Genomic DNA, 25224 nt, shown 5'->3' on the forward strand with positions numbered 1-25224 from the left:
CAAGTACCGGGGCATTCAACCCATCATCGCATCGTCGCCTCTCATTCTTGTGGGACCAAGAAGCGTATTGTGGTCTCAATCAAGCACAGAAGCCGTGTTTGTACAGTCCCACTGAATTTGAATGTCTGCTACCTCTCGAAGACGCGCTATGAAAGAACTCTCCCGGCTCCACCTTAACTGCGACATAAATCTGTTGCGTCGAAAGCGATGCTTTCTGTACGCGACTCAACTTTCTACACCGAGGGAAGAGATTTATCGAGCCCTTTCTTGAGAGTCATCGACAGAGTCCGCCATGGCAGTCACTGTTGACGGCCATTGCGAAGAAAGATTTGAAGCCGTGCGGAGCCTTCTGCAGAACTATCTCGAGTCTGGTGAAGAATTGGGCGCGTCGATTGTCGTCAACGTCGATGGTGATGATGTCCTTGATCTCTGGGGAGGATTTGAGACCCGCGATCATTCGAAGCCGTGGGAACGCGACACGATAGTGAATGTCTTTTCAATGACCAAGACGGTCTTGTCGTTTGCTTTGCTTCTCCTGGCAGACCGAAAGCAGCTCAAGTTGACCGACAAGGTGGCCAAGTATTGGCCCGAGTTTGCTGCGAATGGGAAGCAAAATATCGAGATCCGGCACATCATGTCCCATACCTCCGGTCTCTCGGGATGGGATCAGCCGTTAGTGATCCAGGATCTGGTCAACGTACCCAAGCTCACAGCCCTCCTCGCCCAGCAGAAGCCGTGATGGGAGCCAGGCACGGCATCGGGATATCAATCGCTGACGTCTGGGTACTTGGCCGGCGAAATTGTGCGACGAGTCTCTGGCAAAAGTCTCAAACGGTTCATTGCAGAAGATATATCAGCCCCGCTTGGAGCGAACTTTCAGCTGGGGTGTCAAGAACGGGATGAGCCACGCAGGAGCGACATATTCCCGCCTCCGATGGACTTTCCGCCAATCGAGCCTGGTTCAATCATGGCCAAAACATTGTCCAATCCTCAGATGGAGATGGACTTTGCCAATAGCTTGGAGTTCAGAAAGGCCGAGATTGGATCTGGCAATGGTCACACCAACGCGAAGGGCATCAATCGAATCATGTCTGTCATTTCGAGACACGGCCGCGCCCCGGATGGGCAGGAAGTTCTGTCTGAAACCACTGTCAATCAGGTCTTCCAGATTCAGGTGGACGGACCTGACCAGGGATTGAATTTCGGGTCCCCATCCGCTGGGGTACGGGCTTCGCTCTGCCCTCGGCGGGTACATGGATCGACTGGATTCCCTCGGGAAGAATCTGCACCTGGGGTGGATTTGGCGGCTCAATCGTGATCATGGATCTGGAGCGTAGAATCACCATCTCATATGTCATGAACAAGCTGGAGATGACGTTCTTCTGCTCGGCTTGCACAAAGGCATATGTGACAGCTATATATGACGCGCTCCGGATATCCAGGGCCTGAAGTTCATTTCACCTATTACCATGGACACTATGAGTATAGAAACCAAGAGCATCATATGTGATGTGTACCATTCTTCCTGTGGTATCCTTGCTTACAAAATTCGTTCGGAAGGACCTGTATTAATCAAACCTTGGTAAAATCCAGCCAATGTTGGTCCCACCGTGTCAAGGCCGACCCCGTGAGAAGATGTGTTGCCTTTCCAAGCGGGTGAGCTCTGATGGCGGGGCAATATCTGGTATCCTTCCAAATCTTCTGTTCTGTATGTATGCCTGTTGAGTTGGAAAATCACATCATGATTTTTTTCAAACTATATGAACAGGGAGCCTTCCTTATACTGCAAGAGGTATATTATATGTTCTTCGACTATTCTTTGATGACACCAAACCCTTTCCACCCGTCCAATTCAAACCACTCCATCTCTTCCTCGGGCGCTTCCGATGTCCTACGATGGAATAGCTATGTATGCTGAAAGTCATGTTGATGACGTAGAGCCAGGTTGGAAGCAGCTCCAGTTCCAACGTTTTGGGCATTGATTTCGTTCGGATTGGAGCGCTCCGTGGATGCAGTCCATGTATCGGAAAGCGTCTGCCCAATTTCTCGAGAGAAGATGAATCTTGACGAGAAGGGCATTTACTTCCAGGAACCGGACGTCCAGGGGAAAAAGCTCTGGTTTGAGCCCTGCGAACGCTGCTGCTGCAGTGCTTCCATCTGGAAACTCCATGATTTCCTCCGGGCATACTGGGAGTGATTGTTCGAGTCGTTCGGCGATTTCTCGAGCATAGTCGGCCAAATCATATCGACAAAACGTGAGTCCAAATTGTGCACCGGCTCTTTGGGGGCATTTTGTGCCACCGGGGCGGGCGTCTCTCTCAAGAACCAGCTGACATTGTTTATAAACCTCGACGAAGTGCGGGAGTAGATGATCCCTCGCCACGGACATTTTGGTAATCTTATTAAAGGCAACTCCAATTTCTTCGTCATTGAGCTCCGGAAGTACATCATTCGGGTCAGAGATACTGTCCAAACTGTCTGTTGATGCCTGGGCCATGAGCTCGAAGCAATGAGGGCCGTTTCTTTCATTGTCTCTGATCCAATTCAAGTCTACGCGGCTCAGAAGGAGAACTGCTGGAAGCGCTCGTTCAGAGTCCAGGTCTTTGGCGAAGACCGATCGGAGAAGTACTTGTGTGACCGAATGCAGACGATAGAGACCTAGTTCTCCTGGTATACAATATCGATACAGGCCATGTCGGGCCTTCTCCGAGCTAACGAGGGAAAACCTGACCAGGGAAGCCACGCACTTTTCAAATTTCGTTTTCAGGAAGGTTCCCTGATCGCCAATGATGCACGCAAGGCACGGCGGCAGAGGTGGTTTTGGAAGGGCTGCGTCCTCGACTGCAAATGCGCTCTCTGGGGGATGGACTAATGCGGACTTGAAGAGTTCCTCGTGAATGGTGGTCGATCTCAGAACGGCAAATAAACCCAAAAGGTGATACGAGGAATTGTGGTTTTTTCTAATCTTATCCACGGAAGCCTTGAATGCCCCAACAAGGCTTCGTTTGTAGCTAGAACCGGGGCCTGGAGTACGCTCGAGAATGTCTGTGATATCATCTGGATCTGGGATTCGAGCAGGGTCAAGTAAGACTGAATGGAAGATAGCCCATCGTCTCGGATGTAAGCGCCTGCGAGAGATATCGCAAGAGGATGGGCTTCCAGTTTTTGGACTAGTTGAAGCGCGTCGTCGAGCTGACGTTGTCGAGCGCGGTCCGACATGGCTTTGAATTCCACCTCTCTTCCATCCCAAATGATATTGATCAGAAGCCGCGCAGCTTCATCGAGACCCATTTCCACGAGGTGGAGTTGCGCGCCCAGATGGACGTCTTTCCTTGGGGTTGTGATCAGAATCCTGCCTTGTCCTTCAGGTGGTAGGTATGTGCTGATGTCATTTTCGATCGTAGTCTCCTCGTCGAAGTTGTCCAAAATCAGGTGCTGGCTGTCCAAGTCTTCTCGTAATGACCGCTGATGCCATGAATATGATGCTAGAATATTTTAGCAGAATCTTCTTCATAATCGCAGCTGTACGATATAACTTACTCAATCAGTGGCTTCTCACCCTTATACAGCAAGTGCGGACCATAAAAAGATCCATCCTGCTCTGGTTGGCGTCCACCATCCTCAGTCGGTGCCTCGTCGGCCTGAAGTAGTAGACTTGCGATCACTTTTTTCCGTGCCGTAAGCGAGAGGAAACTCCCATTTTGTCAATTTTCCCTTGAAATGATGGATGAGTAAATTGAATTGGGTTTCAAAGTAGTTTGCATGGAATCATTGTTGGTAGGGTTGTGTTTTATGGAGAGTTGCAGCTCGAAATCATACGACTATGCCACCATAAGGCTCTCACACCACCACGCTGCCAAGGGTGTTTCGACGGCAATGACTCGGCCAATCATGGAGGGAAGATGGTAATTATGCCCAGATTTGACACGAGAAAAGTTGAATTACAAGGCCAGGTACCTAGGTTATTAAAGATATTGTACTGGGTACAACGCGCAAAGAATGAGACCACCCTGTGATTGGCCGAGAGAGCGACGAGGCTGTGGCATGGGCAAGTGTCGAGGCTGAATGCTGGCATATTTATGATGGCTGTTGGAGACGACCTTCTACAATCACACATAGAACATACATGCAAATTCGAACATAAAACCTGTACAGATACAACAAGTGCACACTGCTACGAGTTTTGTTTCTTACAGACTAGATCAGTTGGGCTTTTCAGACAGTGAATGCTAGAAAGATTGATCCTGATCCTTTCTTCTTCTATTCGTTCAGGATGGCCTATAGCTAGTTGACCTCGTTGTTGTCATCTTGTTGATTTGTTCATGTGCTTCGAGTGCGCACCTCCCTCCATACTATTTGTTCTCTTCTCTCCCTCAAACAGCTACATTGTGTCGGCCAATGATACAGGATCCTAAAAATGAGTTCCTCTTAGGCGGTTGTGTTGCTGTCGCAACTATTGCTTTAGTTAGTAAAGTCATAACAGCGTCCATTGACTACCTAGTCAAATCCTGTGGTACAAGTTCCATCGCCCTACCATACCGCGGTCATGATGCCTCCGGCTTCTGCCCGTATACGACAACGCTAGAGATCGGATTAGCTTTTGGGTCCTTTCTACACCGGGAAAGGAACGGGAGTTCTCCCTACAATGAAACATAGCTGTGAAACCGTTGGCTCACAAGCTCCTTCCTCATCTGCGCCAGCAAGACCTCCAATTCCTCTCGCGTTTTGCCCAGGTTCGCTGTATAGCCTCGAAGCAAGAATGCCTGCGCGCCTTCCATGACATTCACCAGCTCCAACGCACCGACCTTCTTTAACCTCGGATCCCGAGGCCAGGGAGAGGTGGGGATTTTGAAGATGTGCTCGTGGATGTTCTGGAAACCGGCCTCGGCCATCCACGACCTGTAGCTCCAAGGAGCGTCAGGCGCGGCCCCAATCCGAGCCGCGATCTCTTGGAACGTGTCGCACACCTCGACGTATGCTGATCCCTCCTTGGGCAAGGTGTCGTCATCGCTCTTGGGCACTGGCCACACGCAGGCAAGTTCGAGGTACCCTCCCGGCTTGAGGTGGCTGGAACCGGCGCTAATTAGTGCAGGCCGCTTTTTCGGATTTGCTTTGGAGCTGCTGCTCACCTGTACACCTGCCCGATGAGCCTGGGCCAATCGCGAATCGAGTGGTAGAGATCTCGGCCGTGGATATAATCGAATGAGTTTTCTGGATACAGCCAATCTTCTTCTGCATCATCAATTTCGAACTGGCAATTGGGAGGGACCCTATTTGTTTCTCATCAGCCTCTTTGAACCTCTTCGACTTGAACCAGGAAAACCGCTAACCATGGGGGTTGAATGGGCGAAATATCCGTTCCGAGGACTACGGCCGACGGGAACATATCGGCGAGGTAGATGGCAAAGATTCCTTACTACTGTGTCAGAATCTCTCTTCTCGAGCTTCGGGTTTCGTGGATTGCAAAGTAGAAGTAAGTACCTGTGCCGGTGCCAATATCTAACATTTTCTGGGGATTCGGAGGCAACGGGGCAAGAAATAGCTTGTCGTTCTGCAGCAGAGTGTACTTTTCGTGGTTCATGTCGATCCGGTCCAGCTCGTAATCGTCAACGGGCAAGCCATATTCTAATAATTCACGTTGAAAAGTCTTCGGAAGGGGAGTTGGGGACTAATATGCATATTACCATTCCGTCCGTACGCGGCATACACACGACCATTCTCAATCCGCCCGTTCCTGATCTCCGACTGGATCGAGGTACAGTAACTAGACGTGCTTTTGAAGGGGGCTTTTCGTCAGCGATATGATATAGGAGATTGAAGGCTGGCTCAGCCAAATCACCTCGATTCTGCAAAACCTTCGTCTTCCGGCGCCGACTGCAATAAAGCGGGTTCAGCAAAAACTCCTGGGGCAGAGCATGGATCGAACTTACGTCTGGCTCTATAGCCGCCTGCGTGGTCTGCTGGTTCTGATTATTGTCGTCCGGTGGTGTATCTGCCATTGTTTGGTCGTCTCTATTTTATCATGATGTGGTCTCATATGGAACAACCATCGTCTTGCAGACCATTGAGCTTTCTGAAACTTAATCTAGGCGGAAACCACGGATGCTATGTAGTCGGCACTTGGGGTGACGCTTCCTGGTGAGTGGGGGAGTACTTTTGACAGGGGGAGTCTCTCCGGTCGGCCAGTGACAGTTCACACCTGAAGAAGCAACTGAGAAAGCTGGCGGAGGCTGGGATCCGGTGTGTGGGGCCGTGGGCTGGGACTACCGGCTCTGCCACCCCACGAGCCGTGCCGATAGCGGCCGAGAACGGCGAAATACTTACGCTGAGTCGCTGAGTCGTCCAACTCTTTATTGGCGACTCCAATTGACAGAGGGCCACGATGCAACCAAAACACCCTCGTACCTGCAACCAGCTCAATCGAGACGGTTGCCAACATAGCTAGGTACCCTTTCCGTGGCCGATCACCTCCCGCCAAGCTAAGGGGAGCGCGGAGTCGCGGACGCCAGAGTTCCGTCCCAAGCGCCGCACCTAACTGCGCAAACGTGCATATCACCTTGCTTTGTTGTCTACAGTCAGAGCCAGTCCCCATCCTCCCTTCACATGCCGCCCTCATGGGTGTCATGGTCCATGGAAGAGGTCTGATTGCAACTCCCACGTAATCCTGCCGGCCTTGTGAGGGGCAGAAGCATCCTATCGAGGGGTTTCGATCCCCCTCATCGAAGGTAGAAACCTTGTCATCTGCTATTACGGTCTTTTATTCAGGCATCGATTGAATCCCTGGAAAAAGTTATTCAGCTTTCCACCCGTGTCCTGGTCTGCTACAATGAGCTCCCAAGGAAACGACCCGCCCGCCTTGGATGTCGCCGCAAGTGAGCTCGTCGAGTCTCTCAACGCCCTGACCAATCAGATTTATGAGACCTCCAAGGACTACAAGGACCCCTCGGGGCAACAAGGTCTGCTGCTGCGTCAACGAATGACCAATGCGGCCCGGCAGATCATCAACGTCGTCCGGGAGCCTGGTGAGACGCCATATGAATTCTCGACACACGTGAGTGTTTTTATCCCTCCCTATACACCCTGGACCATGCCCAACTGAGACTTGCTCCAGATGGCCGAGATGGGGGCGATTCGGATGTTTATGAAGATGAAAGCATTTGACAAGATTCCGTTGGAAGGAAGCATTTCCTACGAGGATTTGGCGGCCAGTCTCGGTGCTGAGGTGCCGCTCGTCAGTACGCTTGATTGGTTGCACATTTCGCCGAGACATGACTGACCCGTTGCAAGCTCGCATGGCTTGGATGATGGTGGCTACAGGTCAGTTTGGGTGGATATGACTGCACTCGAGTCCCGTCGTCTCAACACGTTACAGGTTTCCTCCATCAAATCGGGGAGGACCGTGTCGCACATTCCAGGCTTTCAAAGCTCTATGTCTCTGGAAACGCCCAAGGGGTCTTTTTCCAGATCATGTAAACCTCCCGCCCCCCTCGCTTCGTGCGATGTGTGACACTGAGGACTATTCTGTTTCCAGGTTCGATGAAGCCATGGTCCCATGGGTCCAGTGGCCGCAATTCTTCGCCAAGTACGGTCTGAAAGAACCCAAGTTGGGGAATCACAATCCCCACTCGTTCGCTTGGGGCGACCCGGACAAGAATTTCTGGGAGGTCATCAGCAAGGACCCGGAACGTCTGGTCGATTTTAATCAGAGCATGAATACGCTTGACGAGGTGCTGCCGGTGACGGGCATGTACGATTTCAGCTGGATTGCGAAGAACACGGAAGGTCCCGAGGACAGACCGCTGATCGTCGATGTCGGCGGTGGCAAAGGCCAGGCCCTCAAGCGCATCATGGCTGCGTTTCCTGAGATCCCGGCCAAGAGACTGGTGTTGCAAGACCGGGCACCGGTCATTGAGGAAGTCATTCAGGCCAACGAACCCGGGTTTGAAGAGATCAAGAAGATTCCGCATGATTTCTTCCAGCCGAACCCTGTCAAAGGCGAGTTCTATCTACCCTTCTCTTCCTTCCTTCCCACCTCGCCTTTCCCTCCGCGAGTCTAACCCCCCTTTTTTTCCTCCTTTCCAGGCGCTCTCGTCTACTACATCCGGCGCTGCATGCATGACTGGTCCGACGAGAACGATCGCATCATCCTCTCTCACCTCGCCGACGTCATGGCTCCGGACTCCAGAGTCCTAATCACCGAGCAAGTCATGCCCAATCCGCCCACGGCCCTGAATGCCTGGACCGATCTCTGTATGATGAACCTCGGTGGCAAGGAGCGGACCGAGAAGATGTTCGATGACCTGACAGCGAGTGCTGGGTTGAAGATGGTCGGCGTGCACAAGAGCTTGGCGACTGACGTTGCGGTTATCGAATGCGTCAAGGCGTGACCAGACAGAGAGGGAAGTGTTAAGTTGGACGCTGGTCTAGACACGTGGCCCACAGCCTGATTTGAGGTCGCGGCGTGCCCCCCACCCCCGAAATATATACGGCAGGCGCGTATGACACTATCCTCATAAGACTGTCAAGTATGAAACTCCTTAATTCCCATCTTGTAGAGTCACCTCCTCGCTATTACATGTGTGAGATAATTTAGCATCCTATGGAATGTTCTTCCCGATGAACTCCTTTGCCTGGTGGCTGCCCCCCAGGTATCTATTTACGACTATGCTTGGTACTATGGTGCTGCTCTGCTAGCCGGTATGCAGTGCTAGGCCTTTCCGGAGTGCTTCATACTTTGATGTACTGCCGGAGATGTATCTTCCGAACCCAGAAACTTTGGACTGACCTGTTTTTATAGCCGTTTCCGCCGCAGGTGCTGCCCTGACAGGTCCATCTCGTGGTCGATCCGGGGCTGCGACATACAAAAGACATGTCATTTATGCTGGGTTGAGGACTTTCAGCAGACTAGGTCCTCCAACCTATATGCGGTAGGTGGTGAAGAGCTCTTTTGATACTTAGACATCCACGACAGAGACAGCTGCCTTGCTGAGGGGCGTGACAGTCAGAGGCGCCAAAGAGATATTCGTGACGGTGGATTTACCCGTCATCTCACAAACGCGAGGACGAAGAACGCGTTAAGCAAGCAGAGACACGATCAGTGCTCTGAACCGTTCTTCTGGCATGGACCGGTCCTTGTCATGGGAAGATCTAGCTTGTATTCGCCAACAGACGTCGCTGCCGATTGTTCTTAAAGGAATCCAGTCCGTGCGCGACGTCGTACGGGCGTTGCAGTATTGTCGCCAAGGGATCGTCGTGAGAAACCACGGCGGCCGCGCCTTGGATACGGCTCCGTCAGCCCTCCTGACGCTTCTGGAGCTGCACGTCGAGTGCCTGGAAGTATTCCAGGCGATGGATGTGATGATAGACGGTGGCATTCGACGTGAGACAGATATCCCAAAGGGCCTGTGTCGACATATTGCTTGCCGGTGCTCACTCCTACATCTATTCCAAGACCAAGATCAGCTGGCGCCGCAGTTCGAGACTCTGAACTTCTTTGGGCGAATGGATAGCACTTAAGATAATTATTTCCTAGGCAACTTGTCCTATCAAAGAAGTAACTATCCTATATCCCAAAGACGCACCCTACTGCATAGGGAGTAGTACTTTGGAGTTAGATTACTAATTCTGGGATATCTATATATAGACTATGTCATGCTGTTGACGATCCTCCTGGTCATCGCAGGCGATCGACGTTATAGGAACGTTGATCAAACGGCGACAGGACAATGCCCCTGAAGATCCCTGTGTGACAGGACTCAGGAGAGGTCTTCTGTGAGTGTAGCAACTTGTATATAAACGAACAGGCACGGCCTGCGACTAGGCACAAGGGGACAGACCAATTCATGATCTTGATCAAGCGCTGTTTACAACACATGCAGTGATCTCAGAGCAGGATCAAGGTCCTCCTAGTGGAGAATTATAGTTCTTTATCAAAGTAAAACTATGATATGCTCTTGTAAAAGCTCCCTAGGGACTATGGTGTATAACGCGCTCAACTTCATCAGGAACAAGTTTCGGGCTGCACTATACCATTTGAAAGATGATGCATTGCCTAGTCTAGGTATGGTCTCAAGAGTGACTACATAAGCTTCTTATCCTAATCTCTATACGAAACCTATCACTGCTGTCGTACGCCTGGAAATCTATCGTAGCCTGGTTTTGCAAGCACCGTCAGGAGAGCCTAGTATTGATTCGGCTAATGCCAAGACCCCTCTTCTTGCGTATGGGTCGTGTCTTTCGAGATCGCTGTTCGCTACAAACTGCTTTCCGCCAGAGAAAGTCGATTCGCTACTTTCGCGTAGTGGGGAATGATCATGAATCCGGAAACGGCCCTCCGATCCCTACAGGAGATCCAGGTGACTAGCGGAGTGCTGGAGATGCTTTCTCTCGCTCTCAGCTCCATGCATTGGCAGAGATCGAGCAAGCTGAAGCTGCCGAAGCTCAACGTGTCCGGTCATACAAAGGGCAGAAAGCTTGAGCTGTTCCCCAAGTTAAGTAATAAGAGGGTTACATAATGTTCATGCATGCGGTAGAGCGCATTGTAGAAAGAACTTGGGTGTTATCTACTTTTCGTAATGATCTGTTCTGAACAGGGCGCGAAAGTGACGAGATTTTAACCAGGAGGCCTGGTCTTTTATGACTACAGCTCACAACCCTTGAAACGAAAGTAGGAATAATAGCTTCGAAAGATGCGACGATATTTTATCCCTATGGTGTTAGACAACACAACTCGCGAGATATCTATCAACGGTCTGCCGGTAGTCTCATCCTAAGTGGACTCTCACGGTAAGGAGGAGAGGCACATTGAGATCATCTAGAGCCCATGAAGCCTCAAGGTAAGCTCAAACCTTCTCCGTGTGTTGCTCAATTACCTTCTCAGTCTCCTCCAAGCGAGTTGTCATGGAATTCTCCTCGAGATCTTCCACGATCATACCATCCGCTGTTAGATGCAAGGCGCCCTGGTGAATCTTCTCACGCTCCTCGTCGCTAATACCATACCAATGGGCAGCAATGTTGGTGTCTCCGAAGAGAGATCCAATTTCTTCGAGTGTACGACCCTTAGTCTCTGGAAAGAAGAAATACAAGATCGGCAAGTAGACCACGGTTGGGCAAATGCACACGAGGTAGACTGAGATCATTGTTAAACTCACAAAATTAAAGCAGAAAACGGTAGAACTTACATTTCCAGCCAATGGTGTTCAAGGCAACCGGAGCGGCAACCAGGGTGATTTCGGAGGTCAAGAAAAAGACGGCCAAACCCATGGCCGTTCCTTGCGATCGGAGGTGATTGGGCCAGATTTCCGACACGTAGACGAATTGGGTGGCGTCCTGTCGATCTGTTAGTTCTGCCAAGGGCAATCTTTCAGTAGTAAAGTGCTTACCATGCAAGAGCACCAGAAAGTGATGTACATCCAGATGAAGAAGACACAGGCGTTCAAGCCGGCTGTGTGGTTAGTTCCGAGGTATGTAGCTGTCAAGGCAGCCTCGAAGATCAGACTGGCTCCACAGCCAACAATAGCGGTCAACATGAGAGGTCGACGGCCGAATCGATCAACGATGAAGGCAGTCAGGGTATTTCCGAGGATAGTGTATGAAGTCCAGCATGCATTCAAGAGAAGCGGGATCGTTCCGGGCAAACCGAGGGAGCCATAGATGAGCACACCGTAGTTGGCAAGGACGTAGACACCCATCATTTGGTTAAAGAACATGCACAGGATCGAGATAGCAGATCGCTTCTGGTTGGGGCGTCCGCGGAAGATCTCGAAGGGCCGGATGGTCATTTTCTTGTCAGCTTCGTGCTGCTTCTCCATCAAATAGAACTCTTCCTTGGCTCGGATCTGTTCAGGATCATCCTTGGCCGCGTGCAGGCGTTTGATGATGTTGAAGGATTCCTCGCGGCGGTCCCGGGTTAGCAACCAGCGAGGAGATTCTGGAATGAATTTGAAGCCGAGGAGGACAATCAAAGGAGGGACACATTGGAAAGCGAGGGGAAATCGCCTGTACGGTTGATTAGGAGCCAGAAACTCAAGTTGAGTTGTAAAGAAGGATGAATCTTACCAGGCAGCCGAAGCGTGAGGCGAATCTGCCGGAATATGCACGCAGCCATAACCGATCCAGCCAGCAAAGCTATAGCCATAAGCCCACATGATGCCAGTTACGCACATCATGGCTCCTCGAGTTTCTGCGGTGGCAACTTCCCCTTGGTACATAGGGGTGACGATGGCGAGAATACCCGAACCGACACCGGCAACAACTCGTCCGATGGCGAACATGGAGATTGCAACAGAGCCAGCGTTCAAGGCACCGCCAATGATGATGAAGACACAGCCGATCATGATGGTAATCTTGCGGCCGAATTTATCTGCAGACCAAGCGCTTATAAGAGCGCCCACAAAGGCACCACCGCTGTTGGCGCCGTTGAGGCCACCCAAGACATTGGTAGTGTGGTCATAGCCTGGTTCAGATGGCGAAGCGGCAAGATTGAAGTACGTGTAGACTGTAGAGGTCAGCCAAATGAATAATGTATCCGATTATTTTCATTCTCTAGACTCACAGTTCGGCTGGCCGGACGTGGAACCAATAATGGCGAGACCGTAGGCAGTAGAGAGAGTGCCGATGGCGACAAAGATAACGACAAGAACGTTATAGCTGTTGAAGTGCATCTTCGACTTGAAGATACCCATCTTGGCGGAGGCAGCGGTGCCACAGCAAGGCGGTCTAAGCGTTTGTTAGATGGAAGCAAAACGTACTCAGCGGAAGAGCAAGTGCAAGCAGGTCGGAAGAGGAGAAATATTTTGGTTCATGGACCAGGCCAGCCTCAGTATATCAATCCCCAGCTTTCTGGGGTTTGGGGAACTGGGGCCGAAGACAGTAAGCGGGTCCCTGTCTCCCGGCAGTTTTTACCATGTATCGCTCCGCACCCGAGCATTTCCAGACCATCTCCTGTCAATACCCTCGGTTGTTACCTGAAGACCTCGCAATATTGATGATCTTAGCTTGAAACGGGGTCAGATGTGAGGCTGATTAGGATTGCCCCCAACCTGAGGGGTAACTCAAAGGCCCATGCATAATCTCGATCAAGAACGCGTATACTGCCTTCGCTGAAGCTTTGCCCACAAGGCTCATTGAGTGGCTTGGCTGTAGCCTGTCATTATGGCACTGGGAAGAACAACCGTCCTAAGCTTTGCTTGGCGATCTGTTATTTTCACTTACAGAGTTGTCACTTTGGACGGGTGGAACAGGAGACCGTGGGTTGAGGGGGATCGGGGAGAGAAAAAAAACGTGGTCGGCAAAGCAAAGCTACCACTTCAAGACACTCAAGATCTCGCCGAAAATTGCTGCAGGCCATTCAAAAAACCAGAAAAAGGAAACGTACTATACCATATCAATCCGCTCCGATTTCTCAAGCACCGTAGTAGCAAGCGGTACCGCATTTCAGTAAGCACCTCGTGGCCAAAAATTCGATTCCGGCATCGTGAGATGGACTTGCGGTAACCGAGCGAGCTCTACCTAGGTACCTGGTAGGGAGTGCCGCCGGAGAATTAATCCCATTCAGTCGGAGAATCAAATCCATTTAATTATGGAGCTCCAAACAAAATGATTGGAGGGTACAAAGTGGTACGCTCCGGCGGATCCAACAGACGTCGACGTCGTGATCTTTCGAAACCCCCAGCGAACTTTGGTTTTCTACCTGATCGACTTTCAACATTCGTGGCTACCTAGGTACTTCTCTCCTGTTCCAATCACAATTCCACTTTGAGGTACAGGCGGTGGTAGTGGTGGATATCATTTACCCTGACCTCTATCCAATCAAGGAGATATGCAGGATCTGACAACTGAAGCTACACAGATTTTGGGTCGTTCAAATTGCTGGGGACATTTTTTATTTTATGACTGTCTCATATAGCTGGCAACTTTGACGACTCCATGCCTTCGCATTCACTGTCTGACCTGGAAGAGAAAGCATAGGCCATTTATTGCCATGTGTACGTGACATCGGAAGCGTCAGCAGAGGTACTGTATTATAACGACAGTAGTCTTTGACATTAGACTGTTATTCCCCCAATCCTTGTGACCGTAGGAACAGATAAACTTGACCGTACTCCCTCAAGCGTTCCTCTAAACCGAAGTAGGTTACTGTATCTTCGCTCATGAATGGAAAGGTTTTAACGCCTTCTGGAGTGTGTATCCCAAGAATGGATAGAACGCCGTCGTGTTCAACAAACGCTGTGAGTCCTGAATACTACCGAGGTCGAAAACACAGGCATCAAGCTGGGCAGCCCCCACATCATCTCGCGCTTTCTTCCAATGGGCCCCAAATCGCTCGAGCTGGTGCTACTCGGCCGGGAATCCGTTACGTGCCTAAGTAAAGCGGCCGCGCTCTCTTTCCTGAACGAAAATAGTAAGGGACAAAGTATAGTTCGGGGTATATATAATGTATATATATATCTTATGTTAGACATATATGAGTGCAACCCAATTCTGGCCGGGGTCGAAAGTACGCAAAAATCTTCTGTATCAAATGCCAAACAGAAAACAGGGCGTGCGTCCTATTAGTACAATGGTATTTCCCATCCTATCCCATCCCCTATCCCTATCACTGTCCCTTGCTCGCATGTCCTTGCTCTTGCTGTCTTTCCCAATACAATTCAATTCATTTTACTTCGTTCCCAAAAGACTGCCAACTGCCGCCCTGCAGGTTGTCTGGGGCCAGGCCCGTTTGATATATTACACACTCCTCATCCTCCGTAGGTCCAGATACAAACACTCCATCGGTCATACAGACACACAGACACAGAACCAAGAGTCGTTGGATGCTGCCCTCGACAGTCCAGCACAGTACAGCGCTCCCCCCGCCCAAGTCTTTCTTTTGCTCGCTCTTCAACAACAACAAACCTCGAGACAAATCCCGGATGCAAAAATATTAGACTTACACAAAATTGGATGACGCGCTTTGGATTCCTAGTAAAACAAAAAGGGGGTAGAAAGTGCAAAAATCGATGGGGCGGCGCCCGCCCAGCTCGCCGACTTCTTGTTTTCGTCAATCGCTGGGAGTTGTGTTTGTTTGCTTCAAATTCAGATCGTGTCGCTCATCCCCGTCGTCGTGTTCCGAGATTTCTGGCCTGAATATGCTCTTCGTGCTTTTCGTGCTCCAATCATCATGCGGCCCGGCCTGGATGGACCTGGCCCCAAGGTTGCGTTCTATTTCTTCCTCGCGAACCGTTTGTTGAGCAGGGTCAGAACCTTGGAGACATCAAACTGCACATATTCCAGATCGAGGTCGTCCTGACCATCTTTCTGCATCTCGAGTAGATCGTCTAGTTTCAGGTCCAGCTCGAGGAGACCACGCGCACGCCCTGCTACCATGTTAGTATCAAATCCACTGCTCGCCCGCCAACGCCATGCGGCTCACCTTTGTAATGCAGGCTGATGACGAAAGTACCTGCAAGGGGGCTCCGGAACATGAAGAAGATATTACCTCTCCGGTTCTCGGGGACGTTGCTTCTCGTAATCACACCGTCTTTCTCCAGTTGGGCGTGGGTGAATTTGTACGGGCCGAGCTCTCGCACCTTCTCCGTCTTGCCTCTTCTCGCGCCTTCAGACTGGCTTCGCACGTTGTGTAGATAATTCTTGTACGTGTCGAGCTGGGACAGAAGATATGCGTTGTGGTCGCGAATCGTCTTATAAACATCCTCCAACTTGGCCGTTTCTTCCAACACCTTCTCCTTTAACGAGCCGAGGTGGGCCAGCTCTTGCTCAACTTCATCCCGGAGCACCGCATAGTCGTCAGCACGATCTATCGCCCCCCATTCAGACAGCTGCGTTAGGAGCTCCATACACCGGATGCCTTTCCGCACCATGACAGCGTCATTCTTCAGAGTCCCTGCCGCTTCGGCCACCCGGTCAAGGCGAAGAGGGCGCCTCATGACCACCGCATTCTGCGGCAGGCTTCGCATGATTTGCACAAAGGTGCTCTTTGCTTCCATAAAATGGATCTCTTCTGGAGTAATGTCAAGGGCGTGGGTCAGATCGTCGAAGGTTGTCTCCCACTTGCTGTAGAGAGGCAGGTTGATCGCCCTGTTGTCTTTTCTGGGCAGTTGCGGTGGTGCTGGGCCAAGTTCCTGCAGCAGGATTCCTAGGTGAGAAGAAGGATCCTTGGCCAGTTCCAAGCTATGCTTCTCGAGCAATGCATGAGTAGCATAAACTTCGTTCAAACTGATCTGAAGCTCGAGATCACGTTTCGACAGTGCCACATAATTGTCCATCTCCAGACTCTCATAAAAGTCTTGAACCTCGCACAGGTCCAACATGAACTTGTTGCAGCGATCCTTGTTCCGTTGGATGAACGGTTGCAGTTTGGCCATGTATGGTTCCTTGGCATATGACGGCTTGTTGGCCAGATTCTGCAGCATCTTGGCAATGTAGGTTAGGGTCCTTTTGGGTTTCTCGTCCGGCACCCTCTCAATCAGCATGTAAGATTTTGGAGTGACAATGGCAGGATTGATAAAGCGTAAGAAGAAAAAGCCACCAATCAGGGTGCAAATCGCCTGGTCCTGGGCATCAGGGTACTTGCGCCGCGAGAGATTCCGAATCTGCTTGCAGATCCAACGGATTCCATAAGGTGTCTCCTCCAGGCATTCAATAATCGCAGATAAGAATCCTTCCGCGATTTCGGTCAGCATCTTGAGCCGTGGCGTAATGATAGCTTGCACTTGTGCGTTCTCCGCAGCAAATTCGGCAGTGACAGACCGGGGTAGGTCTTCCGGGAGAACGCCCGTATCGTCCTCGATTTGCTTGACCATGGCCTCGTAGACTTTCAAGGGGTTGATCTCAAGATCCACGTCGCTCAGCTCGGTCAGCGAGTTGATCTTTTCGGCAAGCACTTCTTTGAGGAAACTCTGCCCGGGGCCGCGCCGGGTATAGGTGGTCATCATACGGGAAACCGGAGTGTTCTGACGGAGTAAAGAGGAATATTCAGGTGTTGTCTCGAACTGATGGGTCAAGACCGATTGAAACATGGTCAGCAGTAGATGCTCTTCTCGGCTCTCGTATTGGTTTCCATAAATTGTAAACATGACGGTCTGCAATAGGGAATCAATCTCGGCCATGGTGACCAGACGACATAAATGAGCGATATGCCTGGGCTCGGACTGAAGCATGAAGAATAGGTTGCCGTATTTCTGGGTCTTGTCGTCGTTTGGAAATGATCCTTCTTGGAGCTCAGCGGCCTCGTCAAGGTGACTGGCAACCTCATTTTGCTTGGTATGGTATTAGTACAAACGTTCATTGATTCGGCCTGTGTGGTGCAAACCTACCTCTTCCAAGGCCATGCGATTTTGGATCAACAGGGCAATTCTTGAGTCCAGGTAGCGGACGTCCTTTTCCAGGACGAAGTTCTTCTTGGACTGATTTGAAATCTTGACCTTCAAATCCCTGAGCGAGCGTTGTGCACGAGCGAGTTCATCGCTGATTTCCAAGTCCTTGTCCTTTGCGCTCATGCTCGCATAGAGGGCGGTCATGCTGACCCTTTTGCTTTGTCGCAAGGAGCGAGCGCCATCGTGGCTCGAGAAGGTATTGGTACGGCTGACCGGTTCGAAGGAGGAGTTGGTCGAGGTCGAGCCTCGCGAGGCCGGTTGGAGCATGGTTGCGACCGCCATGTCGGCACCCTGCCTGGATCGACGCGATTTCGAGCGGTCCTTTGCGCTGGAGACACGCCTGGGCACGTCGGAGCGGAGTGAAGAGCTCATCTACTCTTTAAGGGCTGGGCAACAGGATCCAAAGGAGGATATGAACTCTATATGCAACTCGGGGGTTGTATGATATTGTAACGTCGGGCGTGTTTCAGAACGGGCCGCAGGTCATCTGGGATCGGTGATGCACAATCGTTTCCTCCCGGGAAGCAGACGCAGGCGGGTTGGAAATATCGGGCTGGAAAAGGCAGATTGCGGTATTATTTGCGTTGAAGTTTTGACTGGGGAGGAAAACGTCCAATGCGACCGGCGCGAGAGTAATGTAAATAATGTCTCCTCCCTTCGTCTCCTGTCAAGATGCAGATTTCGAACGAACACAAGCAACAAAGCTCCACCCGACAGAGATTACAGATATTTTGAACAGTGAAACACGGTAAGGTGAGTGCGTTGTGAGTGAACTGGCGGGGGGGCGGGTTCGCAGGACGGGCGTTGAAAGAGAAAGTCTGGTGGGATTGAGGTGTGTGCAGGCGCACTGTGACTGGCGGCGCAGAAGGAGGATTGCGGCTCGAAGTATGCGACTGCAGAGGGTGACAACGGAGAACGTGGTAGATGGGGGGATGCGTGGAAGACGCTGGTTGGCGATCGGGGCGAAGATAAGAGAAGTGGCAGCGAGCGAACAGCAAGGCAAGGAGTGATGTTGGACAGAAGTCTGTCAGGAACCAGGAACAGCCGTGCGGACGAATGAAGGGGAGTGGGAGGACGGCAGCTGGATGGTCAGAAATGATAGGGGGGAGGAGAGGGTCGAGGAGGCAAGGAGGGTGTCGGGCGTCAGGTCGTCAGGGCGTGTTGATGGAGGATTGGATTTTTGGAACTGTGAATGGATGGGCAGTGTGGATGTGTGGATAGACGAGGGATAGGAACTGTTCGAGGAGTGAGAGGGAGGAAGGGTGCAGGTGAGAAGGGGGTTGGCTCGGTTGGCTCTGGATTGGACGGCAAGATGGTCAGGTAGTAATAGTGCCTGGAAATGGAAGAGCGAGCCCTGGCAATCCCTGCCCTGGGGTGCATCCCAGTCAAGCCTAGGCGGTGGACTCAATGCCTGGAGGGAGGGGGCCAGAGGGGGCGTTTAGACTTATGATCTGGCAATAAACTTTTTGGCAGCAAACGAGAGGAAGAAGAAAAGGCGTGTCAGTAGTAGCGCATGATGATGGGAGTACGAGAACTTGTCTCTCATGCAGCTTTGACAGGCTCACTAGGCTGCATGCCAGTGCCTTATGAGTTTAAGGTACTCGTAGTGAGGGTGGAGGGGGTGGGTTCCTGCTGAACTCGTACTCGTAGGTGACTCGTTAGGCGTCGCCAGGCACCTAGGAGACCTATCTACCTCTGGTTAGGCGGCCCGTGGCTTGGCGGGGTTGGCTCTGATCTCTTCTCCCTCCTCTCTCATCCCTTCCTCTTCTGTGCCTCTCAGGGGTAAATCAGAATGTCAACTGACTCCGGATGAACGGTCTGCATCCCTGCCCTTTTCAAGCCTTCAACCGCCAACAACGCCGAGTCGCTGACCAGCTCATGAAAGCCACCACCGCCCTGGCGCATCCCAGAATCCTTTCCCTTTGACTTTCCCGAGGCTGCTTCCAGATCCCGGGCGGCATTCCATTTGAGGAGTACAAAGTTACGGGACGGTGAACATGGTTGTTCTGGGCTAATCGAGATGTTCTCTCGCGTAGCAGACAGTAGCATCTATGACTCTAGGGTACATCGAGTCGGACTGCGGACGGACGATCAGATGCAAATCTACCTACTACTCCGTACGCCCTCAGCCTGAGCCTTGCCGATCAACATCCCACTGCACATCCTTGTTGCTCCCTCATTGATCCTCACCCGCAAGAATGTACCTCGGCGTCCTAGCAAATTTGGATATTTCATTCTGGCCGGCATGTTAATTTCTTGAAATCCTCTCCCGGAAATGCTCATCAAATGTCAAAAAAACCACATGCATGCAAGGAGAGAAGCCGTGGCAGCCCAATGTCAGGCTTACCCACCCAATAGGAAGAATGGGCACTTTGGTATCCGGGAGCTTGGACCTCATGCGTATCTGACTACTGAAAGATAGCTCGTTGCTTGGAATTCGTCTTGCTGGCTTGAATGGCAATTGTATGGGCCTGGTATGCCATAAAGAGATCTAGCAAAAACGAAACCTGGCAAGTCTAGATCAGCCACCGCAGATGAAGCCTTTTTGAACCGGGGCTCGAGAAGGCGTATCTTTGCAGTGTCTTGCAGCGCCATCTGTGGGTTCCAGAGCTCCAACGAACTAGGTAAGGGGTGACCCAGCTGAGGTGGAGCATGTGCAGGGGTAAGTCAGAAAGGCTTGGGATTTGTTTGGAGCTCGAGTCCGAGTTTCAGATGGCTTTTGATGTTGCTCTGGGGCACATCTTCAAACACCAGGGTTTCGTCTTCTCCAGACCCCAGAATCCCAATGATGGCTCCCTGGATCTGGATTCCTTGTTCACTGCAGCCTTGACAGGTGTTGCAGGCCAACCACCCTGGTATTGCATGAGTAATGCTTTTCTCATCATCAGTCCACGGTGGAAATCTCTGTCCGATTGACTGCGCGGAGAGAGGTCTGCCGATGAGCATGATACCCTTTTCCTACGGGAACTTCCCGACGGTTCTGAGGACTTGCGCTCGAAGGAAAGATGACAAGGCGTCAGTGGCGGGCTTTGGCCTGCATACCCCCTTTACCTCGTACATCGCCAAGATGAAGCACGTTTTTGGCATGACAAAAGTGGCTTGTGGAGATACCGCACCTCTGGATCCATCAGCCTGCAGAAAATCGGGTCGATTGATAGACTGTGAGCTCGCCCTTCCGCTACCTGGCCTACTTTCACCAACGATGAGGTCGGTGGCATGTATGATCTAGCGTTATGCTGATCGGACGAGTACGCAATCTGAAAGGCCCATGTCAATCTCGCAGATCTCTGCTGGTCGTCCCATTCGCGGTGCCAGGGCCCTGGTCACTATCGACAAAGGCTCGCCAGGGGATGATTTCGTGGCCTTCATCGACAGCACTCTGCTACAAAGCAGCCAACCAGGCGACAGCCTCAGACAAGCAGGAATGACTGGATTAGGTAAGAGAAAGATCCTCAATGGTGTGTAATATTGACAGAAGCAAGTGGCATGCCTCACCTAGTGGGGAACCATTGGTACGGCTAATGCGCGAGGTGTGGGAGGCAGCTGAATTCTACCTCGTATTGAACACTCCTCTCCTGGATGACATGTACAGATTCGTTCCTTGCTCAGACTGTCTAGGCTAGGGCTGCCAATACGACGCACATCAATGATTGACGGGCAGCTTTCCTCTGTCTCGACTGGGGCGTCTCCATTCCTATCCGCGGGTGCCTTCCATCTTGTCTTCAGGTTACACAAAAAGCGGCTCGACACCCTGTCGATTGCATTAGAATGAAGCGAAGCTCCATGACTACGGAACCGTCCCTGACTATGCGTCTGAAATTTGAGAAAGTGATCTGTGCAACTGTCGACAGCCTCTCAATCTGATGCATTTAGCTGTTTGTCAACGCCTCAGCTTCCGGCTAACTATGGCAGGTGACGCTTTTGGCCTTATTCGAACTTGTTCCGCAAGTTGTCGTATTTGGTCTCAGGGTATTCAAGGCAGTTCTTGATCTCTTCCAGTCGACTCGGCCCACCACTCTGCCTGAGGAATGTCTCAATCAGACTACCCTGTCCGACTGCCTTGTCGGCCGAACTCTCCCACCACATGCCACCGCCTAAGCCATAATCTCGGACAAAGTTCGCTTTCTGAGCTACCAAGTCAGGCGTATCGTAGCTTATCATGGTGTTCGAGGAAGGGCTGTAACTCCAGCTGGCACCGACATCACGATCGTGGTACTCGGTGCTATCAGGCTTTGGAAGTGCTTTGTAATCCCAGACACCTTGCTCCCAGCTTCCTTCGCCGACCCCATTGAACGGATGTCCGGGTCCGGAAGTCGATAGAAAGGCTCGGCCATACAGGGGCATTCCCAGGACAATTTTGGACGGATGCACCCCGTGCCTGGTGTAATGTTCGATGGCAGCCACGGTGCTGAACGGCGTACACTGAGGGTGGGATCGCGAAGGGAACAGGTTTGCTTGATGTCCCGCTCGCTGATCCCACGATCCGGCATAGTCATATGCCATCAGGTTCCAAAAGTCAAGCAGGCGGTCCATCTCGGCGATCTTGAGTTTCTCAAAGTTGGACGGCCCAGCAGGGCATGCGACAGTCAAGTAAAACCTCGTATGATGACGCTTGGCAGCTGCCGCGTCGAGGGCGTGGCGGGTCTCCTGAAGGAGCTTGACATAGTCTTCCGCCTCACTTTCATTCTTGGGGTATTCCCAGTCGATGTCGATGCCGTCGAATCCAAGGTCCTCCAGCAGTTTGACCGCCGTCTCTGCAAAATGCTTCCTGCCCCCGGGGTTGCTGGCCGGTTGAGCGAAGTTTGAGGAGTAAGTCCAGCCACCAATACTCAATAGCACTTTGAGGTTGCGGTTTCTCTTCTTCAGGAGGAACAGTTGCTTCAGGCACCCGTACACGTTCGTCCCCGAGTCATTCCAGCTATCACCGTCGTAATGTTTGTCGGTGTCAGACCAAGGATCCGTCAAAAAGACCTCGCCGCTGTCAGGTTTGACGTTGGCAAAGGCGTAAAGGACGTGAGTGAGATTCTCGGCGGGCAGGTCTTGGGGGTGGTGATTGCGTGCATAGGGCGCCCAATTCACGTAATACACGACTGAGCGGATTCCGTGCCCGCCACCCATTATTGTATGGTAAGTCTGGTCTAGGTCAAGTTGAGGGATGAACTGGGTAAAGGATGGATATGGGCACGAAAGGAGAATGAAAAGGAAGGAGAGAAAGAAAAGCATGCCCTTTTTCGAAGGCGAGGTTTATATAAGTAGTCACTCACTGGCCCCAGAACGTGGCCAAAGGCGGTTTGGTGATATGGAAGCTGGACATTCAGCTGCTGTGTCAAACTCCCGTCTGCCTACAAAGCTGACGGTGGATTGGATGGTGACGAACGTTGAAGTGGCGTAAACATGTGGCTGATGTATGGCTGGTGACGAGGCTGACGACGAGGCGGTGCTCGTGGCTGGTGGAGTCGGAGACGCAGTGTCGCCGGCAAATCATTGAGGCGCCGTCCTTCCTCGGCATCAATGGTATCATGCTTCGACCTCAATCTCCCCGGTATATTACCTTGAGCACTCCCCTACGAGGTTTCTGTCACATCCTCAAGCATTGCTCTCTTTCTTCCTTCCAACAGAAATGCCCCTCGAGGTCTTATTTTTCGGCGCCGGCGCCATTGGGGCGTTCTATGCGTCCCGGGTAGCTCGCAACGCGAATACCAATGTCTCTGTGGTGTGTCGCTCAAACTACTCGGCCGTCAAGGCCAACGGCTTCCAAATAACCTCCTCGCAATACGGGGACTATACGTGGACGCCGACGCGAACGTTTGATTCTCCCGAGTCCGCCCGCAAAAGCGGCGTCACCTGGGACTTTGTCGTGGTCAGCACCAAGGCCCTGCCCAACGTGTCGGACGATTCGAAACTGCTCGAGGGCCTGGTCAGTGACAGGACGGCTATCGTGTTGATCCAGAACGGCCTGGGCGTGGAGCAGCCGTACAGCGAACGATTCCCGCGATCCACCGTCCTGAGTGCCGTGACGGTTGCGTCCTGTGCACAGCCCTCCAACGGGCACATCAAACACAACCGCTGGACACGGATCAACGTGGGGCCGTTCTTCCCAGACACCAATCCTGCCCCAGCTAAAGACAAGGCGAGGGCGACGGCCCAGAACCAGACATTCGTCGACCTGCTCCTTTCCAAGGACGGAGGGATCAAGGACGCCATCGCCGACACGCACGAGAAACTGCAGCTCGTGCGCTGGCACAAGATCGCCATCAACGCATCCATGAACCCCTCGGCCGTACTCTCAGGCGGATCGACCAACGAAGCCATGTCCAACGACCCCGAAATCTCGAGACACTTAAAAGGGGTGATGGACGAAGTGCTAACGACCGCCCCCAAGGTCGTCGGCACTCCCTTCCCCGCTGGGTTCGCGACACCGGAGCAGATCCTGCGGTCGACAAGGAGGAACACGTCCGGCAGCAAGCCTAGCATGCTGCTGGATTGGGAGGCCGGCAAGCCAATGGAGCTCGAGGTCATATTGGGCAACCCGATCCGCCTCGCCAGGGAGAAAGGGTACGAGATGCCCAGGATGCAGAGCCTGTATGCGCTGTTGAAGATGGCCGAGAAAAATCGTGAGGATCGGAAACAGCGAGATGTAAACGGAGCGAGCAAGCTATGATCTGACCACGACCAACCCGAGTGTGCACCAACCCTGCGGGACTGGGCTGTTCGGCCTTGGGCTCCGGTCCGATCCTGGCCGTCATGCTGTGCTGACCCATGGTGGGACATCGGCAACCTGTCTGAATATCATCGAAGCGGGCGACTTCAGTGCGTCGTATCTTCACAAAACCGCGAGCTGGTCGATGGGTGGTACACAGGACAAAATGTTGATGAGATGGAAGATGACGAGTATAAATACAATCACGTTCTTATATGTCAAGCCATGAACATAACAGCGTAGCGGTCTGTCTGTCTGTCCAAATCCAGTCCGGCTCGGTGGATCCGCAATATATACATACATGTCCTCATAACCTGTTCTCTTGGTCTCTTCCTCTCTGAATCCAAACCATATCCTAGTTCTCGAGTCATTGCTTTCTCTGCAGTTTCGTCCATCCCTTGTGCGACCGCATTCCCCCTTCCCCCTCCCCTTCAACTTCTTTATCAATATACGTCTAATACTCTCAATCCTGAATCCATCCCCTCCCACGCCCTTCCTCCCTTTGCCGTTACTCTACCTCAGTATATCTCCTGTTTCACTCTGCCTCCCATCCCTCCTTTCCCTCTTTCCCCTCCAAGTGAACCTCCTCCATCATTCATACTACAATTTACTGCCACTCCCCCCATTACCACCTGTAGTCAACCCCCCAACCCCACTCGCCGTCGGCCCCCTCCCAAACCTCTCCCTCACACCACTTCCCCCCAAATCCTGCGGCACCCACTTACACCGCACCTCACAGAACTGCTCCTTCTGCGGCGTCCACTTCTCCACAGCACCGTCCAGCACGCCTGCAGGCAGCGAAATGATATCGTTGTTCAGGGGTGTCTTGGCCCAGACCTTGGAGCCGCAGATCTTGCAGAAGGCGCGGGAAAGCGGTTGGCCCGATTGTGTGGCGAGGTCGGTGTATGTGGTTATGTTGGAGAGGCCGGTGTGCAGGGTGTAGCTCTGCCGAAGCCGAGGGGGAGGCGAAGGGTTTAGTTAGGGTATGATCATGTATGAGTAATGCGAGGGGGGAGGGAGTGACCCTCACCTTCTTGGGAAAGATGCTTGCACAGTGCAATGTGCTTCCTCCTTGTCGTCTAGGTAGCATGGAGAAGTCAGCATGTGTTATCGCGTCTTTTGCCCGTCCTCTGGAGCAGTTGTGGCCTT

General features: G+C 52.0%; 8 protein-coding genes across 8 annotated transcripts; 3 read left to right on the plus strand and 5 right to left on the minus strand.

Annotated features, from left to right (window-relative positions):
- Positions 1–292: 292 nt before the first annotated feature.
- Positions 293–1318, plus strand: Z520_01352 (uncharacterized protein; the record flags this gene model as incomplete). The annotated part of the gene is made up of 2 exons (XM_016771870.1): positions 293–650; positions 750–1318. 2 exons carry the CDS (start codon positions 293–295, stop codon positions 1316–1318), a joined length of 927 nt encoding a protein of 308 aa, XP_016637009.1.
- Positions 1319–1921: 603 nt separating this feature from the next.
- On the minus strand, positions 1922–2497 carry Z520_01353 (uncharacterized protein; the record flags this gene model as incomplete). Its single annotated transcript, XM_016771871.1, has 1 exon — positions 1922–2497. The coding sequence occupies one exon, from the start codon at positions 2495–2497 to the stop codon at positions 1922–1924; it is 576 nt and encodes a 191-aa protein (XP_016637010.1).
- Positions 2498–4428: 1931 nt separating this feature from the next.
- On the minus strand, positions 4429–5999 carry Z520_01354 (uncharacterized protein; the record flags this gene model as incomplete). The annotated part of the gene is made up of 9 exons (XM_016771872.1): positions 4429–4453; positions 4535–4581; positions 4677–5067; positions 5130–5270; positions 5331–5412; positions 5482–5625; positions 5685–5773; positions 5840–5874; positions 5931–5999. 9 exons carry the CDS (start codon positions 5997–5999, stop codon positions 4429–4431), a joined length of 1023 nt encoding a protein of 340 aa, XP_016637011.1.
- Positions 6000–6826: 827 nt separating this feature from the next.
- Positions 6827–8387, plus strand: Z520_01355 (uncharacterized protein; the record flags this gene model as incomplete). The annotated part of the gene is made up of 6 exons (XM_016771873.1): positions 6827–7051; positions 7112–7235; positions 7288–7317; positions 7373–7469; positions 7532–8051; positions 8133–8387. The coding sequence occupies 6 exons, from the start codon at positions 6827–6829 to the stop codon at positions 8385–8387; spliced, it is 1251 nt and encodes a 416-aa protein (XP_016637012.1).
- Positions 8388–10841: 2454 nt separating this feature from the next.
- Positions 10842–12683, minus strand: Z520_01356 (uncharacterized protein; the record flags this gene model as incomplete). The annotated part of the gene is made up of 5 exons (XM_016771874.1): positions 10842–11128; positions 11181–11328; positions 11382–11997; positions 12058–12496; positions 12554–12683. 5 exons carry the CDS (start codon positions 12681–12683, stop codon positions 10842–10844), a joined length of 1620 nt encoding a protein of 539 aa, XP_016637013.1.
- A 2518-nt stretch (positions 12684–15201) lies between these two features.
- Positions 15202–17657, minus strand: Z520_01357 (uncharacterized protein; the record flags this gene model as incomplete). The annotated part of the gene is made up of 3 exons (XM_016771875.1): positions 15202–15356; positions 15413–17258; positions 17316–17657. 3 exons carry the CDS (start codon positions 17655–17657, stop codon positions 15202–15204), a joined length of 2343 nt encoding a protein of 780 aa, XP_016637014.1.
- A 3645-nt stretch (positions 17658–21302) lies between these two features.
- Positions 21303–22493, minus strand: Z520_01358 (uncharacterized protein; the record flags this gene model as incomplete). Its single annotated transcript, XM_016771876.1, has 1 exon — positions 21303–22493. One exon carries the CDS (start codon positions 22491–22493, stop codon positions 21303–21305), a length of 1191 nt encoding a protein of 396 aa, XP_016637015.1.
- Positions 22494–22995: 502 nt separating this feature from the next.
- Positions 22996–24036, plus strand: Z520_01359 (uncharacterized protein; the record flags this gene model as incomplete). Its single annotated transcript, XM_016771877.1, has 1 exon — positions 22996–24036. One exon carries the CDS (start codon positions 22996–22998, stop codon positions 24034–24036), a length of 1041 nt encoding a protein of 346 aa, XP_016637016.1.
- Between the last annotated feature and the right edge of the window lie 1188 nt (positions 24037–25224).

The sequence above is a fragment of the Fonsecaea multimorphosa genome (genome assembly GCF_000836435.1).
Source record: "Fonsecaea multimorphosa CBS 102226 unplaced genomic scaffold supercont1.2, whole genome shotgun sequence".
In the NCBI taxonomy this organism is placed as follows: domain Eukaryota; kingdom Fungi; phylum Ascomycota; class Eurotiomycetes; order Chaetothyriales; family Herpotrichiellaceae; genus Fonsecaea; species Fonsecaea multimorphosa.